Source organism: Coenobita brevimanus, chromosome 72, assembly GCF_032717465.1.
Source record: "Coenobita brevimanus isolate Jiangsu-jjx chromosome 72, ASM3271746v2, whole genome shotgun sequence".
NCBI classification, from domain to species: Eukaryota; Metazoa; Arthropoda; class Malacostraca; order Decapoda; family Coenobitidae; genus Coenobita; species Coenobita brevimanus.
The window spans coordinates 443,951-462,015 of NC_137025.1; the positions used below are offsets into that span (position 1 = coordinate 443,951).

The 18,065-nt window shown below is 40.5% G+C and overlaps 1 protein-coding gene across 1 annotated transcript in view; it reads right to left on the reverse strand.

Annotated features, from left to right (window-relative positions):
* Positions 1-18,065, reverse strand: part of Tnpo (transportin 1) — a 55,995-nt gene extending 37,930 nt beyond the window's left edge. Inside the window, exons 1-6 of the mRNA XM_080278192.1 lie at positions 17,966-18,065; positions 15,839-15,914; positions 13,881-13,975; positions 9,521-9,682; positions 8,086-8,216; positions 6,746-6,827 (exon numbers count right to left, since the gene is read on the reverse strand). Coding sequence (XP_080134318.1) covers positions 6,746-6,827; positions 8,086-8,216; positions 9,521-9,682; positions 13,881-13,975; positions 15,839-15,914; positions 17,966-18,064 — 645 coding nt within the window. The 5' untranslated portion in view covers position 18,065. The remainder of the gene's footprint in view (positions 1-6,745; positions 6,828-8,085; positions 8,217-9,520; positions 9,683-13,880; positions 13,976-15,838; positions 15,915-17,965) is intronic.

Sequence of the window (18,065 nt, forward strand, 5' to 3'; positions counted from 1 at the left end):
CATTAAACCCGAGGAGTAAAAATGATAATATATACAAGTGCAGGTGTGGTGGACCCGGCCAGAGTTAAACAGAGCGTGAAGTCTCTGCCGACATCCACTCTCCACCTCCCTCCCTCCACCTTCTTCAAACCACCTCCACCGGCATCTTCACCTCTTCTATCCACCTACCTTCTATTTAACTTATCTTTTCCTTCTATCTAACCTCCACCAGACTTCAACCCACTTCCACTAACCTCCCTCCCTCCCTCCTTCTCAAAATCATCTCCACCAGCATCTTCACCTGTTCTATCCATTTATCGTCTAACCTGCAACTCTTCTAACCAACTTTTTCTCTCATACGAGTATATCTAACCTCCACCTTCTCAAAACCACCAACACCTTTAATATCATCTCTTCTATCCATCCATCCAACCTACCTCGTCCTATCCTATTAATCTCCAACTTCTACCTGTCCCCTAGCCTCCATCAGATCTCACCTCTTCTATCCACTCTCTTATCAACATTCCCCTTCTCTCCAGTCTATTTTCTACCAACCTCCACCTTCCAGAAATCATCTCCACATTCTTTACCGTCTCAATCTTCAGCTTTACTATCTTCCACTTCTTCCGTCTAGCACCCATATTCTTAAAGCCATCTTACGCTATTCTTTTATCTTCTCACCACCACTTACTCCAAGCGACCTCCAGCTTCTTCAAACTTCCACGGTCTGTTTCCCTCGTTATACTCGGCTTGTTTTCACCTGATGGAACTGGGCCACTGAGACCATTCAAATACTACGTCATGATTACACGATATTTGATAGGCCTTAGTTATGAGGCTAGAATATGTCTCCTCCTTTACTAGTCAAACTTACACTCCAATCCGCCTACACCTGGCCTTCAACCGAGCTAAGAAAGGCTGGGAGACGAGTAAACGCACCATAATACCGTATCCCTCACAGCCTTGTTCTCCTCTCAGCCTTCCTCTCCACACCAAAATCTCCTCAAACAATTTAACCCTTTCATAACGAGGTCTCCCCAAGTTGCAGGAATAGATCTAAAAACTTGTCATCAAATCAACTGCTGCTGCCCTTTCAACTTCACAGAAAATATTACCAAACGCAATAATCCCGCCCTGTGGTATCCAAAACACACACACACACACACACACACACACACACACACACACACACACACACGGCTCGTTAGAGGAGTTAAACCACTACAGTAGATTCTTCCTCGACCTTCAACTTTTTCTTTTCCATTATAAACCCGACCCTTCAACGTCGCGCCAAAACGAACCACTTCATCACGGGTTATTTTTCTCTTTCTCCTTTCCCAGTGCTTTCCCCTCTATTAATAATTTGCAGTGCTCTATGTAATCCCCCAATATACGCAACTCTAGCTGCCATACTCATCCCAGCCTGTTTCAACCTATACATCAAGTTGCTTCAATGGTCTTTTTTTTACCCTCACTCCCATAACTTTCCTGCCAATACTGACCCCTTTTAAATCATTCTCCTCCATCCCCGTACCTCCCCCCCATCAAATCTGTCATTATTACATGTCTTCATTTACCGAACGCCTCCTGCCTTTGCTTTAACCCCTTAATATTGAAAGTATATTTTGTCAACCATCTTTACATGTTATTTTTATGCCAAAATTGACCGGCGTAACATTTCTCCCTCTTTGCCTCTCCTTCATTAATATTTTAGTCTACAGTATCCTCTTGAATCCACCAAAACCTACTGTCTTAGCAATAATACTCATCCCCCGTCTTTGTTTTTATCCTTAGATCTCAAGTTTCGTCAGCAGTTATTCGTCTATAGATTTTCTCGCAAAAACAGTCCTGCCTCTACACAACTACACCATATTTCATCCTCCTCCAGGTCTTGCCTTTATCAAATCTTTGCAACCAAACTTCAGATTGTTTCTCTTCCGATACACTAAACGATCTCAATCAAATCCCAACCACTCCATTTTCCCGTCAATATGAACCATCCTCTAGTCTATATTTCTCTGTTTTCCTGTTCCCAGTGTCGCTTTTCCATTTAAATCTATAATCTCCTCACTAATTTCATATAACAATACTTCTCAGCCGCCAAACACGTCATCAGCCTTAGTTTCAACCCCAAAAGCTTCGTCAGCCACCCTGTTCGTTTGTCCGTAACCTTGAAATATTTTCGCCGAAACAGACTTTTTACGCCAAGTTCCTCTCCCTGGCCTCACCTCCATCTCAACTTGCCGTAAACAATGTAATTCTAAAATACTTAAGCTGTTAGCTAGCAAATCTCCCAAGACTCTGTTACAATCCCTAGATCTTCAGTTACGTCAACCATCTTTTCATCTGCTATTTTCCCACCAAAAATGAACCCTCCATTTACGTCACATTTCTCCCTCCCCCATGTCTCTCCTTCATCTCAATTCGGCCTCCCCTCAGCAATTCCACTATTACCCGTGACAAAACGCTTCACGGGTTGTGTTAAAAGCTGTCAAGGGGAGGGTACTGTAAATGTGGTGAACACGGGTTGCAACACTGACAAGTCACCACGCCAGTCGCCATCTTGACCTTATTCTACATTATACGCGAATTTTTTACATTTTGTTTTACATTTTTACGTGACCATCCGATGCTACATGCGAGGAATGTTGTACAAATGCTGGTAAATACACAAGAACCAGGTGCTGGGAGTCTGGGGAAACAGATGGAGCTCATCACATCCCTGGCAGGAGCTGGCAGCCACCCAGCTATCACCCCCTCCCGTTCCCCCCCTCCCCACTACCACTTCCCCTCTCCATACCACCCTCACTTACCCCAATGCCCTCCCACTACCTCCCTCCTCCCAACGCCCCTCCTTACCCCCACCCCCTACACGCTGTGCTACACACCGATGCGCACATGCACGTCTACACCCACACACGACATGTACGTATACCATGTACACTTAGACTGCCATGAAACACGTACAAATCTCGTGCAAGCTTAATTGCTAGTTCCTATTTTGTGCACTATAATGCGCTTACATGTAAGCTTTCAATAAGCGCGTGTAGACATCCTTGTACTCGAAACGCACCCATACGTACAAAAAATCAAAGCAACCAATATTATCACATCAAACCCCCAACACACACAGTTCTCGCCATACCGTCTACACCTACCATACTTCAATATTTACAAACTCAAGGAGCAGTTCGCTTACACACACACACACACTGGAACTCTAGCTGCCAACAATTTATACACGCATGGCTATTGTACTGCCATGAATCGTGCACACACAAGCATTAAAGTCAACAAGTGAATACACACACACACACACAATTGTACTGACAAACACACCTATTGTAGTGCCCATCAAATACACTGCAATTGCGCGCGTACACACACACACACACACACACACACACACACACACACACACACTGCTTCACCACGGCACTTCACTGCTAAGTGTGTTGACAATGGGGCTTAAGTCTACCCTCATATAAACACACCCACTTAACACACACAGGGCACGCTCCAAGCAAATCATGTTCGCATAACACACACACACACAAGCATCTCTCGGCCCCGTATCTGACTTCAGTGACCTAAATACGGGAGCAAGTGTGGGTGGCAACTGCTCAGTTAAATACACATTTTTTTCGAGCTATGAATTTCTTCACCTTCAAGCCATTCTTTAAGCATTACAGGCATTTCTTTAAGCTTAATGCTTTTTTTTATTTTCTCTTTGTTCCTCCAGACCTTTTTGCTTAAACTAAATCCCCTCTAAATTCCGGCATTTCTCGTTATCACGATATTATTTACTGATAGAATTTATCGCTATTTTTGTATTACGAGGTTGACGCAGGCTCGCTTTCCGGACTTTTTCCCCCAGCTGCGAACACTGATCATATGGAGACTTTTTTCATTAGGTAGTTCTCTCAGCAGTAAGTTTTTTTCTTTTTCTTTTTTTTAATCTTTATTTCCGATGCATTTTTTTTCGCTAACCTGACAATCTTTATAAAAAATATCTCGCTCTCCTTGTAATTCCTGTACTTTATTAACGCGTGTTAGCTTAGACATTTCTTCTGGAAAGCCTTTCTTTAAATTCTTTTAGCTGTACATAGTACATGCCAGTGTCATTCCCTTACTGCGTTTTTGATAAATGATCATGTCTTTCAAGCAATTTACCATACACAGACAATTCTTTCTGATTACAGAAACTTAATGGTTGTACTGTGTCGTGGGCAGCTTCATAGCACTTCTTAGCAACTTAATATCCGTACTGCACCTTAATATTTTCTCACGTTATTTGTATGTTTGTTGTACCAACAGAATTTGCTTCGGTGGCATAAGAGGAAAATAGAGTACAATGTGCGGAAGAAATCGCTAAGCGTAAGTTAAACTCTGACGCGCCCCCCTTAGTTGCGTTCAACGGGTGAGAAATGTTTGAAGTGCATCGCTTGGGTGGCCGTGTGTGATGTGCTCGGAAAGTGAAATCTGTTACGTCGAAAGCGAGTTGGATTTTCACTCCTCCTACATGCACCGTATTACTGTTCGCTTACGATGATGTGTAGCACCTATTCTTGGTGACATGCTGCATAATACACCTTTACTCCCTTATGCTCAGGACAATTCTAGTACCGTAATTTCTCCAGTTAAAGCCAACTATGCTATTTTATTTAACCAAGAGCGAGCTATAGGAATCTAAATAATAATGATTCTCTCTCTCTCTCATGGTCGGGATAACTAGTACTGTACTCTATTCGATACAAAGTCAGACGATTTCATTCAATCTAATCATACATATGCCTGAGAGGTAATGTCACACTTCACACCCTCATTGTTGGTACATTTCTAGTACAGCATTCTATTCCTGCTGGCTAACGAGATTGTATTTGGCCGAGTGAGTCACAGGGCATCAAGTGTTAATATCGACACTCATGAACAAAAAAAAAATTAATAAAAAAATAATAACTTGCAAATCTCAAACTGCAAATGACGAGAAGCGGGATAGTTTTGTATGGCCACTACAATGCATCCCCCTCAGGACCCAACCAAAGTTCTTCACTCCATTCTCTCTTAGTATCCTCTCAAGTGAACCCCTCCAAACTTTCCTTCACAAACTCTTATTTCTAAAGTGGATGGACGTAGTGAAGTGGATGGGAGGAGTGGAGGCAGACAAAGGCTGAAGTGCAGGGATAAGGTGGAGGAGTGTATGCAGGAGGGTGGGATGGGATGGAATGAAGGACAAGGTGAAGTGTATACAGGAAGGTGGGACGGGATGGAGTGAAGGATAAGGTGGAGTGTATGAAGGAAGGTGGGATGGGATGCAGTGAAGGATAAGGTGGAGAGTGTATGAAGGAAGGAGTGATGGGATTCAGTGAAGGATAAGGTGGAAGAGTCTAAGCAGGAAGGTGGGATAAGATGGGATGGAATGAAGAGTAAGGTGGAGTGTATGTAGGAGGTTGGGATGGGATGGAATGAAGGAGTGCAGCTGTGACAAGGCAGGACACAAATAAACAGTAACCTGTGTGTCACTCGATGAGTTAGATAAACTCACAAATACGTGTCAAACAAGGTTGTGTTATTTACCCGATAAGATAAGTAAGATAAACCCGCATGTTTAACGAGGCTATGCTTTATCATCACTCCTCCGATAAGACTATTTGCCTGATGATACAAGGTCATAAACTGTCCACTGTTTACATCATCATCTGCAAGACATCCTCCATGCTTTCCTACAGAATCCCTGCTGTTCCTCTTTTCTTCATCCTTAAATTTCACCATACTCTCCTACCCTGTTTAGGTTTCTCTTCTTTCAGATTTACCATCACACATCCTCAAAGTCAATCTACCCTACACCCTCCATCATAGTACATACACTTGAGCCATTTGTCTTACCCACATCAAAAACTTGGACATAATACATTAATTGTAAAGAAAAAGTCAATATATGAAGAAACACAGTGAAATAAGAATACATCGAAGGAAATCAGGTAAGAGTCAATTCAGTAAAGAGATCCGACAACTACCACTGTAAACACTAGATTTGTTTGCCAAGTTGTTCTCAAGCATAACTGGGACATCCATGCAATTAAACCCACTGAATCTGGGTGATGTCTTTACTTTATTTACACTGCTACCAGACCATTTTATTCAAAGCAGGGAAAATCTCTCACCCTGACAGGGCTTATTAATGCTGTCCAAGCTTTCTAGTTTCAAATGTCTACCCAAGGCCAAATTGAAGTCAGGAGTTGGGAAGAACATAATAAAAGACACACTTGGCCTCAGTGAGTTACTCAATACAATGACTTACCGTATTTTGCTCAGTCGATAAGACAGGTTATTAACTGCTGCTAGAGATGCCCTTGGTTATTTCAACCAGGTTGACACCAAACAAATTTTGCAATTGTTTTGGAATATAAAAACTCAGTCAAGAGAAACTTTAGGAGTCAAAAGGACTAAACCAGCCAGATAAGCAAATATCCAATATCTCAGCACGTGACAAATGAGCCATAATGGCAGCAGCTGTCCTCTGTGCGTATACAGCTGCAGACAATAATAAAATTCCACTGACTGAACAACTATTAAACTGGAATAAAATATGAAATGCGCATTGTGTACCAAATAACGCATCACTGGGTTCCAAAGGTCATTGCTCAGTGTCTCATATTTTACTGTAATAAAGTGGACCAATATTTATTTCTGCAACTGCATGCCCTTCAAGAATGTATTAAAAAAAAAAAAAAAAAAAAAAAAAAAAAAAAAAGGTGCCACTTACCTGCAGGAACTCATCGATGTTCGCCATGAGCGCCTGCGTCTTACTGATGATAAACTGGTTGACGCATGCAATGGCGTGAGATCTAGGGGCACAAAGAGGAGGTATGATTTAGTATAGTGTTTTGAAGGGAGAGTGGTGATAACATTACCACCATCACTATCCTACTTTTCATAAAAACATAAATGGAGAGGGAAGGCTACATTTATCTACCAGGAAATATATTCACTGCCTCTACTGTGCTGACTGTAAACTTACTGCACTGATTTCTCCATCAATGATCCCTAAATATCCACTCTCACCAACATATCCTGATACCAATTCATCCAATCATAAGTCTATCTATCTATCTACTGCCTCTTCTAATTATTCTGCTTTACCAACTTTATCTGTATTTACTAGCCTATATTCTAATCTATCTATCTGTCTCTTCTAACCCTGCCTTAACAATTTACCTAAATTTATCTATTGGTATGGAAGTCGGGGAGGCTAGGGGACTGACGAGATCGAGCAGCATGGATGAATGTTGTGAGAAGTGCATGATCAGGGATTTGGCACCCCTTTTAAATGTGACAGCATCCGGATTGACTCAATCGGATACGTTTATGTAAAGCTACCGATGTGGTGAATGTTTTTGGTGTCTCAGATAGCCAGGATTCCAGGGGCTTGAATGACAAGTGAATAGAAGAGTGGCCCATTGGATTGGGCAAACTTGGACCGTCTGGATGTTGCTACTCCTCACCCCGCCCCAGGGTGGGAAAGGAGATCCGGATGATGATGATGATGATTATCTATCAGTCTATCATCTGGCATATCTATCCACTGCCTCTTCTGATTATCATAACTGCTATCATATAACACTGATTTCTCTGTTCACTGACCTGGTTGACGATGATGATGATCTACATTCCCCCAGCCACCCAAGGCTTACACACACTTCCTTGGTGATTCAGTTTGCTTATTACATCTTAAAATTTTCCTGTCTTAATCATATCTTTTTAACATGCCCTCAGTGTGGATAAATAACATACATATAATACTTCCCAGGTGCATCCTACATTACACCTTCAATTTGCACTTCCCTTTTCTTTATTAAAAAAAAAAAAAAAAAAGCAGAAACAGTACTGGTAATGACAACAAATGTACTAGTCTCCTAAGTCCACATGGATCCATCTATCTTTGAAGCCTTAATCATAGAGGTGGTGGCAATAAATAATTCTCCATGTCACCCCTGTCCTCCGCCAACAGACAACCCTTCTTCCATCTCACACCACTCTAACTCTCACGTCTCTCCACCTACCCCTTAAAAACTAAAGAATACCATACTCTGAATTTGAACGCACCTGATTTTTGATGACGTGTGTTTAAAGAATTGGAGGAACTTGGGTATAAGTGTGTTCAGGGGTCTGTCCGGACTCTTCTCCAGGAACTCCGCACTATCCTCGCATATCTTTTGTAGGGCACCAAACGCTCCCTGTGTACAATACAACAATCATGCAATTAGAGAGTGCATTTTTTCTCCTCTCTCACAAACACACAAAGTTAAAATAAATAAAATGAATTTCAGGGGGGATAATACATACATCATCTAATCCTGTGTTACCCCATAAGGAGCATAGAAGCCCAGGGCTAGGAAAGTTAGTCCTGACATTTAAGATGAGAGTGACCAGCTTCAATTACCCCTAAGTGGCATTATGAGAGCAGTAAACCCCAATCACCCCAAGGAGATAAACCAACACAGGCTCAATCCGGTTGGAGTGCCTTAAAACCCTTTAATTCACCAGGTGCCATAGTTTGGTTATATGGTTACCATCCAGCATAGTAAATGGTTTCCTGGTGTACAGGAAACCATTTGGCTTGTCACTCAGTGTACAGTCACCTGTAGACAGAAGGAAGAAAAAAGGCAGAAGGACATAAAAGGAAGGATAGAAAGAAGGAAGACAGGAAAGGGCAGCTACCCAAGAGCAGCACTGCACTGAGTGAGTGGATGGTGCACACCCTCACGTACCAGTAACGGGGGGTACCAACTTCCTTTAAAAAATTTTAGATTTATGTCATGCCCAGAATGTATAAAGACAAAGCAAACCTTCTAAGTGCATATATTGTAAGTGTTAACTTATTTGCAAAAACAAATGATGATATCCTGGCTTTAGGACAACCATAACTGTAAAACCTCATGGTGAAAGACAGTGAAAATACACAACCCAACCAAACAATTTCAGGTCAAAAGAATGCTTACTCTACCAAATGCTGGATAACCATCCATAGGAATTAGGATTTTGCCCGTACATATCCTAGAAATACAGACAGGGAGTATGGGAACTTTTTCTGACTATCTTAAAAGAGAATGGAATATTGTATATGGAATATTTATACACAGGATTTACATTAGAAATATGTTCAGCACAAACTAAATACTGTACAGTAAATGGATAAATTATTAACTTCACAAAAGATAACATGGAGGTGTCAGCCCTTATCCAGACACACATTACATCTACAACAAAGAAAATAAAGATGTGACATCAGTCAAGAAATAAGTGGTTGCCTGTAAGGGTACCAAGGCAAAACTCAGACGGCAATTAAAAAAATCAATTCTTTAATCTGGGTGACCAAGTATGAGTGTCCACATACCAGTATATATCTACACATGCATATCATTATAACTTTATGGGGTATATTTACTTGTTTGTGCATGTACTACCAATCCACATTCATCAACTTTAAAATGAACCTAGGTATCCATAATAAACCCTTACCCATCTCCCATAGCCTCACCTCACACACATTGTAGTCTGCCGAGTCAAGCATTTCACACAGCCTGGGTAGCAGTTCCGGCCACGTTGACAGCTCCCCCTTTGAGGCTGTGGTTGTGATGAGAATGCCAACTGTGGCACGGATGAGCGGCGATGGGTCACCCACCGCCGACAGACACTCAGCCTGTCACAGGAACAATTAACATGGTCACTAGTAATCTCTCTATAGCATGTCCTTGTAATAAGTTACCTTTATATGTTCTGCTAATAGGCCCACAATAAATACATTGCAGAAAAATCATTCAGCTTGTCATATCACTATGCAACATGCAAACAATGAAGGAATCTATAGCATGACTTGAATCACTTGTTTCTGTTTTTCCTTTTTTGTTACTAATTCTACAATAACTAACCCAAAGACAAGTCACTCAGCCTCTCACACCAATCAACACATTAATTCATCATTCATTCATCATCCATCCTACATTGCCCCTTGAGGAATGTAGAAGCCTGGGGCTAGGCAAGTTGGTTCTGACATTTAAGATGAGAGTGACCAGCCTCACTCATCCCTGAGTGTCATTATGTGAGCAATAAACCCTAACCACCCCTTGGATATAAACCTGCACTGGCTCAATCCGACTGGAGCGCTGTAATTAACCACTATGTGCCAAAATTTGGTTATGCGGTTACCACCCAGCAAAGTACAGTATATGGTTTCCATTTGGCTTGTCATTCAGTGTAGAGTCACCCAAAGGCAGAAGGAAGAGAAAAGAATGAAGGAAAGAAAGACAGAAGAAGGAGTACAAAGTCACCCGTAGGTAGATGACAGACTATATTCTTCTCATTATAAATTGCGTTTTTTTCTTTAAAAAAATAAAAAAAAATAAAAAATAAATAAAATTCCCGTGGACAATGCATCAGTTTCCTTCCAAATATCCAATGTACACAAATAAAAATAAGAATAGTTTTTAAAGCACTGTTCATTAAAAATCTTACCAAACTGAAATAACAGGAGAACAGCCTGCTCATGATTACAAGAGAAGCTGATCATCATAGCAAAAATTTTTTTCATTGATTACATCAGAGTAGAATCTAACACACTGGTGTCCTGGGCAACCATGCAGATCTAACAAACTGTAATGCATTCAAAATGATATCCTGCTGGGCAAAACACACAGTAAGGTAAATAACAAGTTGTATGAATATTCATAAAGCTTAAGTTCAAAAGCAGTGGAGATAACCAGTGCCGATACTAGATTTCCTCATTCATATCAGACTGAGTCAGACACAAGAAAGTTCAACTGGTTAAAGGTGTCTGATAACTGTGAGAGAGTACTGCACTTAATTACATGTAAAACAATCTCCAATATATTACTAATAAATCTAAACAAGTATGGAAACATCTAAGATTACCTACATTCATTTGATATGAAGATCTAGAACATCTGACTCCTGATATAACTGAGGGTATTAACCTCCTCTTTCAGCTTTTTATTGTTTTTCTTGCTACAGTGATGACTTTTAGCTTACGTGAGCTTCCTAATAATAAAGGTGCTAATCAATGCTATAATTTATCTAACCATTCCAGCTTGAAATGTCTGTTCTGTGCAGAATAAACATAAGAAGTAGCTACGATTAACCACTTCATTACTGACTGCATACTTTGTCCTTCCTATCTTCTGGAATCTTTACTCAACTCAGGAAAGATCTTTCATTAGTTAATGAAGGCTACTCCAGGTCTAAAACCCTGTAAAATCAACTGGAGGAAGCACCAATACAGTATATGATTCCCCCACAATACAACGGCAAGAATACAGTTCTAGGAGTTCTAGAAGTGGTGATGGGGATTTCTGTCCTGGTTAATCTCGAAGACCTCCGAGATTAAGTGTCCGCCAACAGACATAGATACAAGCAGACACAGTCTGTGGTAAACTTTAAACGTGTAAGTTCAATACGTAAACAGAATCTGGCACAAAATTGGTTCATTATTCTGAACATGCATTATCCTAGTTCTAATAGTATTAGTGTCAGTCACAATCAAATTCTTTTTAAAAAATTAAGGCTCATTCATGATTTTTTTTTTTTTTTCAACAAGTGTACATCTATGGAAATATAAACTGAGACAGATACTACTATGCAGCAGTGTGTGTGTATGTGTGTGTGTGTGTTTACGGTCAGAGGATGTAAGTCCAAAGGAAGTCAGACTGATAAGACGATAAACACTGATGATAAAGACCCAACTGTCACAATACCGTATAATGAAATGGTCTTATGAAAAGTATTTGGAACTGTGGTGAGGGCATCATATGTCTCAGCATATTAAACAATCAGGATAACATTAATATTTCAGAAATCCATCCATCACCCTAAAAAAAACCTCCATTTCTCTTAGGGTATTACAAGTATTATCTCCCACTCATAGACTTCATTATGAGCTGTATTTCAGGACTTGAACTGTTGACAATGTGAGTATGACTCAACTAGGCAAACTGCAGTTGGTACCTCGTCATATCAAGTTTTTTTCTGGAATTCTTTACCCTATCTTACCCCAAATTGGAGTGGTAGAGGAGGTCTGGATGATGATAGCACCTTTCATTTAACAAGTTATTATTCATTACCAAGTAGCCTGGATGCACAGTGAAGGGCCAGGGTAAATCTAATAACTTGCTAATAAACTTTACAAATTGACAACATATATTAAAATTAATTTTGAAGTACTGTATTGTGATATAGGTTTAGAATATAATGATGGTGATGCTGGCAATGGTATATCTGATGGTAAGCAAAGCAGTTAATTATTAAGTTGACGATGCACGGTAGTGCTGGGGTTGGTAAATTTGATGGTAATGGCAGCAGAAATAATAACATGTGAATGAAGTATAGTCCTGAAATACAAAGTCCCCAACTGCACTGTCCCCAACTGGTTTGACCGGTACAGGACTAATAATGACAACTGGTGCTGGTGAACATGGCATTACAAATCAGCCAGTAACAAAGGACTGTCAGTGTATGTAAGGAGGCAAAGGAAGATAAAGAAGGACACTGTAGGTTATTGTACAAGGATGGTGTGGTTAATAAGAGCAGTCCTTGATATAAGTAAGAGGAGCTCTAGTATCAAAACTTTTACCGAAGCACTGCTACCGTAAATCAAGGGAAATCTGCATTTCAACTTCACTGATCCGAATGTAACTAATGCAAATATTCTTTAACTGACTGATGGCAATAAAACGAAATTAAGCATACCAACAAAAAGCTACTTGGAATAACAAGAACTACCTCTACAGTGCAACAGTGGGGTGGATGGAAAGAGGCAGACTATGGGATGGGTTATTCTTCAGTAAAATAGAACTGTAACTATATTCTGAAAAGACATCGGAACCATACAGAACCACACGCCTCAAGATGATCTTATAAAAGTTACCCCAAACTGGGGGTGAGCTAGGATCTAGAAACAAGGAAACAGGCAGTACACTAGTGGATATGCTGTGAAATGAATAAGTGAGGAGTGAGAGACAGCAAAGACATAGTACTTTCATGCCTGATTGCACCATTAGCATCTCTGAGTATCTATCTATTGCTAGATGCCTCAATCCCATAAGGGGTGGCCACAAACAAATCGCCTCCATGTCACCCTGTCCAATGCCACTTCACTGCCTTGCTCCCAGCTCACACTCCCCTCTCTCATTTGCCTCTCCATTCCATTAGCATCTACAGAGGATAAATGAAATGCTTTTGAGGGGAGATGAAAGAATGAGGAGTGAGTGGGGTATACACAGACAGATACTGCTAGACAGACAGTAACACTACTTGCATGCATGACTGTACTACTGCTATCAACAGAGGTAAGAATGTTTCTGAGGTGAGGTGAATACCATGTAAATGTGATGGCTAAGTGGGCACACACAATACATAAAAGATGTATGTAACTACATTTTTCATCACCTCACACTGACAGCCTCCTCATTAGAATATCACTCACAAAACACCTCATCTGCTTTTGTAAATGAAACTACTTAAATCTTATAATACAAAGGAAATGCTGGCACTTTGTTTAATTAGTTCTTAAATCTCATAAGCCTCCTAATATTGTAAGCTTACAAGGCACTTAACTTTTCCTTTCAAATTTGTGCTGCATAATAACTTCACATTCTCCTAATACATTAACAAAAAGCAAACAAAAAACATTAATAATACACTGACAACACAGACACACAACTAAAAATCACACAAAAACAACCACAAGAAAAAAGGCATTCATTCTTCTCAATATAATGTACAAAAAATAAAAAATACACATACAACACACATTAATAAAACAATCCACTGACAAAGCAAATACACAACACACAAAGAACCAAGGTAAACAAAAACCAGGCACAAACCTTAATGAACTGAGCGACGTCAGGCGGGAACTGGTGGAAGTGTGCTTTGACATTGTTCTTGAGGATGAGGCCACTTAGAGATCTAGTAGGCTCATCTGCGGTGGTGGGGAGGCGGACATGGATGCGGGAGAGAGACACCAGGTGAGGAAAGGAAGAGGCATGTTTGGACAGGAGGAAGGACGGGATGGTTAAGATACAGATCATAGACAAGGAGAGAAAAAGAGAGAGAGAGAGATGAATAGGTGGATCGAGAAAAATTGAGGAAGTGCAGAGAAACAGGATTAGTGAAAAGTGCATTGCAGCAAGTCAAGCAAAGGAAGGAAAGAAAAGGGAAAAAGGAGAGGGCAAAAAACAAAAGAAAAGGAGGGAGGGAAGAAGTAGAGTGAGAGAAAAAAAAAAAAAAAAAGAGGGAAGAGGGAGAAAGAGGTGAAAAGAGTGGGGAAGAACAAAAAGTTACAAAAGCATGGGAAGAGGACAGGTAAGATAAAAATTGGTGAGTGGAATAATCAAGGAAAAATATGAATGTTCAGTAAGCACAGAATGAGAGAATTACAGTGCAAGAATGTGACAGAGGGACGAAAGTAGGTGAGAAACATGGTGATGACAGGAAGAAAGGAAGCATGGTGTGATGGAAAGGGGAAAGAACATGATGGGAGGGAGAGAGGAAGGCAAGAAGAGAATATACCAGAGGGAGACAAAGGCCAGAATGTGATGGAATGAAGCAAGAAGGGGAGGCAGGGAGGAGAATGGGGGAGGAAGAGATATCGCGCATATTAGCATCGGAGGGAAGTGCCTAAGATCCGAAGAACCTAACCATTACTGATTACTGTATGTCCATTAAAACAATATAAATGCTCCCATTTAGCTAATTGTGGCATGGTGTGTTTTTTAAAGTGATTAATATAAACTGAATAAATAAACTGTGCACTAATAAAAATAAAAACCATAAACAAATGATCATAAGGTAATCACGGATCACAATTATGCCCAAGACTAACTTCATTTCAGTCCTGCCACACACTACACTACTGTACTGTATATTAAACCTGGAGCGACACAGCCAAAGCTTAACCCTTTGGACCCAAATGATGTCAATTTTAGTTTACTCCTGCTACCTCCACATGATTTTATTCATCTTGCTAGAGGCATTTCATACTGAAAGGGTTTATTGAGGCTTTATCTAAACCCTGCAGTTTGAAAAGTCTCTCCTCAGCCAAATAAAATTGGTCTAAAGTAGCAAAATTAACTCTTTCAGTCTGATGACACTTTCATTTTATTCTTGCAACCTCCAGTTGATCAGCTCAGAGGATACTACTGTCATGAAGGGGTTAATGAAGGCCATATCTAACACCCCCAGATCAGTCTCTCCCGAGCTGATAAAATATGCTAATTTGGGGATGGCAAGATTAAAATTAAAAACTAGTCCCACACTGAAGAGATTAAAAAAAAAAAAAAAAATCCCCAGGTTCAAAGGATTACAAGTTAGGACGAGGGTATGACTAGCTCAGGAGCCGTGCAGGGTACAGGGTATGGGGGTAAGGCTAAGGGCAGGGGTATATATAAGGTGGCCTGCGCACTATGACCAGGGTCGGGAGTGAACCTAGTTGTGCCTAGGTGAATTAAGGAGACTAGGAACAAAATATTGGCTATGACGCGCGGGTGCAGAAAACTACCATAACAGGAGCAAGCTGGTAAACATTAAGGGGATGACACAACTGCACTTCAAGAGTTCTCAAGTGATTTTTATTTATATCCTATCATTTACTAACACTTTTCTTCAATGACACTTCCCATGCTTGGGGTCACTTGTCACCCTTGAGGTCAACAGCAACAGATATGTCACAAAAGTAAAGTGATGGTAAATGGTGAGATATAAATATGAAACACTTCAAAACCCCAACTGCATTTGTGGCTTACCCTAAATATTGTCCAGCAAACTTAACGACCTAAATATTTACCTTCGGTAGTTAGCTTTGTGAGGACAAATATAAGGTATTTGTTGAAGTCTGTGAATTTGTTGAGCTCTTCTAGTTTCTGAAAAAAGAAAAAAAAAAATCCATAGTACTTGGCTTTGCTATAAAACGTGAAAGGCTACTGTCATGCTAGAACCTAAACTACCTACAGCAAAATAAACATTATGGAACTGGTTAGCGGCAAATAAGTTAGTTTAAGATCCACATGCACTGTGACGAACACACGTACGCACGCACTCGGGAGGGGGGGAGAACGCAGGAGTTCTGTATACTCACCAACCACCACCAATAATGTGCACTATAATGTGTATCTGCAATGATGCACTCTTTAATGTCACTGGACTACTGTACTGTACACTACCCTCTGACTGCGAGGACCATCTAGCCAAAACACAATAGCTACCCTATTTTATTCTACCAACTCCCATACAATATTATTCAACTTAAAACTCTTTCTAGACACTTCCTAACCCACTGGCTGCTGGGACTTCCAACAGCAGAAAAAGTATACTTTTGGAAAAAAAAATCTATTTCCAAATTTCATCTATAAATGAGGAAAGTTTACATCTAATTGCTGATTATATATAATCAAAATCAGTGACATATATACAGTACTATACTCTACTGACAGCTAAACTTACAGCCAGGGCCTCATCTTGACTTGTCAAGTTGGGGGGTGGAGGAGTTCAAAACAACTCAAAATAGTACGCTATAAATCCTTCACCGGGTGAATGTGTTTGAATAAACTTAGCTGAGTAATTCTAAATTTACTTAATATCAGATATGTCTGGTCTGTTATGGTTTGGTTAGGTTGGATGGTAACTGATGTATCCACTCTTCTATAACGATTATCACCCAGTCTTAAAAGATTTTACCAGCAAAACAGTTTTTAAAAATCAGGACGTTTCCTAAATTCCCTCTGTGACCATTTATAAACTGAAAATACGAGTGCCTACCATTATCAACCCCTTTCCTCAAACATTAGATAAAAATGTTATTCATGAACCATGAATTTTAAATGAGCTTAACTTGGGGGAACTCAATTTTTTTATTGTACATAAATTACACTTAAAAACTAAAACTTATTACATTCCAAAATTACTTAAAAGCAACACTTTCCACTGCTGTAACTAAATTTCAGTATACTTGCAGTAAAAAAATCTCACAAACCGCAACATTAAACCAAACATGTGTGTGTGGTGGTGGTGGTATACAGTGCTCTGCCTGGCGTCAGAGGATACATAATATATACAGGAATCACGCGCAGCTTTGAGAGTGTTTGACCCGATACTGATTCTTCACTGGCTTTGGTCGCACTTTGGGTCAACGCTGATTGACTGACTGACAATGCCTGCACTGTCAAGCCTAAAGATCTGAGCCTAACACGCTCACTGACTGCTCTAGCTAGGGATCGAATCATTTGCTGGTCGAAAACTCTCAACTGGCTTCCATAACCTATGTGATAGCGACACTCGCTCAATCCACGCAAACTAAACGAGCACAACCTAATTTTACTGAAATACTGATTAGGCTCCAACCATCATTACAACTAACATAACTTAACCTAATAAAACATTGGTATAAATGAAATAAAAAACAGCATAGTATAAATAAGAAATGAATGAAAACATTATAAAATAAATTTTCAGCCTGCCATGGTTAGCCTACCCTGCCACGACCTGCTCTGCCCTGGACCTGCAAAATGTATCAAGAAAATCTATAATTCCACCCACAGAAATAACCCAACCCTGAAAAATAAAAATAAAATATGAATAAAACAAAAGATAACATCGAGCCTCCGTGACCACCATCCCGTCCCCCGCGCCTGCCACCAGCTCGCATCTCCGCAGCTATTTTTTTCCCCTCCACCCGGCACCTTCTTCCTCCTAAAAGCAAAACCCACATGAAAAACCACATAACACAGTGCTAAGGCCGAGGTTTCAAGCCCGGCGCTGCAGCACATCGGGGGGAAAATCGATACTTCACACTTCTTGATCGGGGATGGGGAGGAGAGGGGTCCCTACGAGGAGACCCCGTCAGCCACATATCTCCTCTACTTTCACCAACTTTCCGCACTTATTTCACAATTATTCCACTGTCCACATATTCTACCTGTTGCACGGATTGTTGCACCACAGTGTCCGGGGACTGGGATTCGCGGAGCAGCCCTAAAATCTGTGCTAAAGCGTCTGTGTCAGGATTCCACCCCATG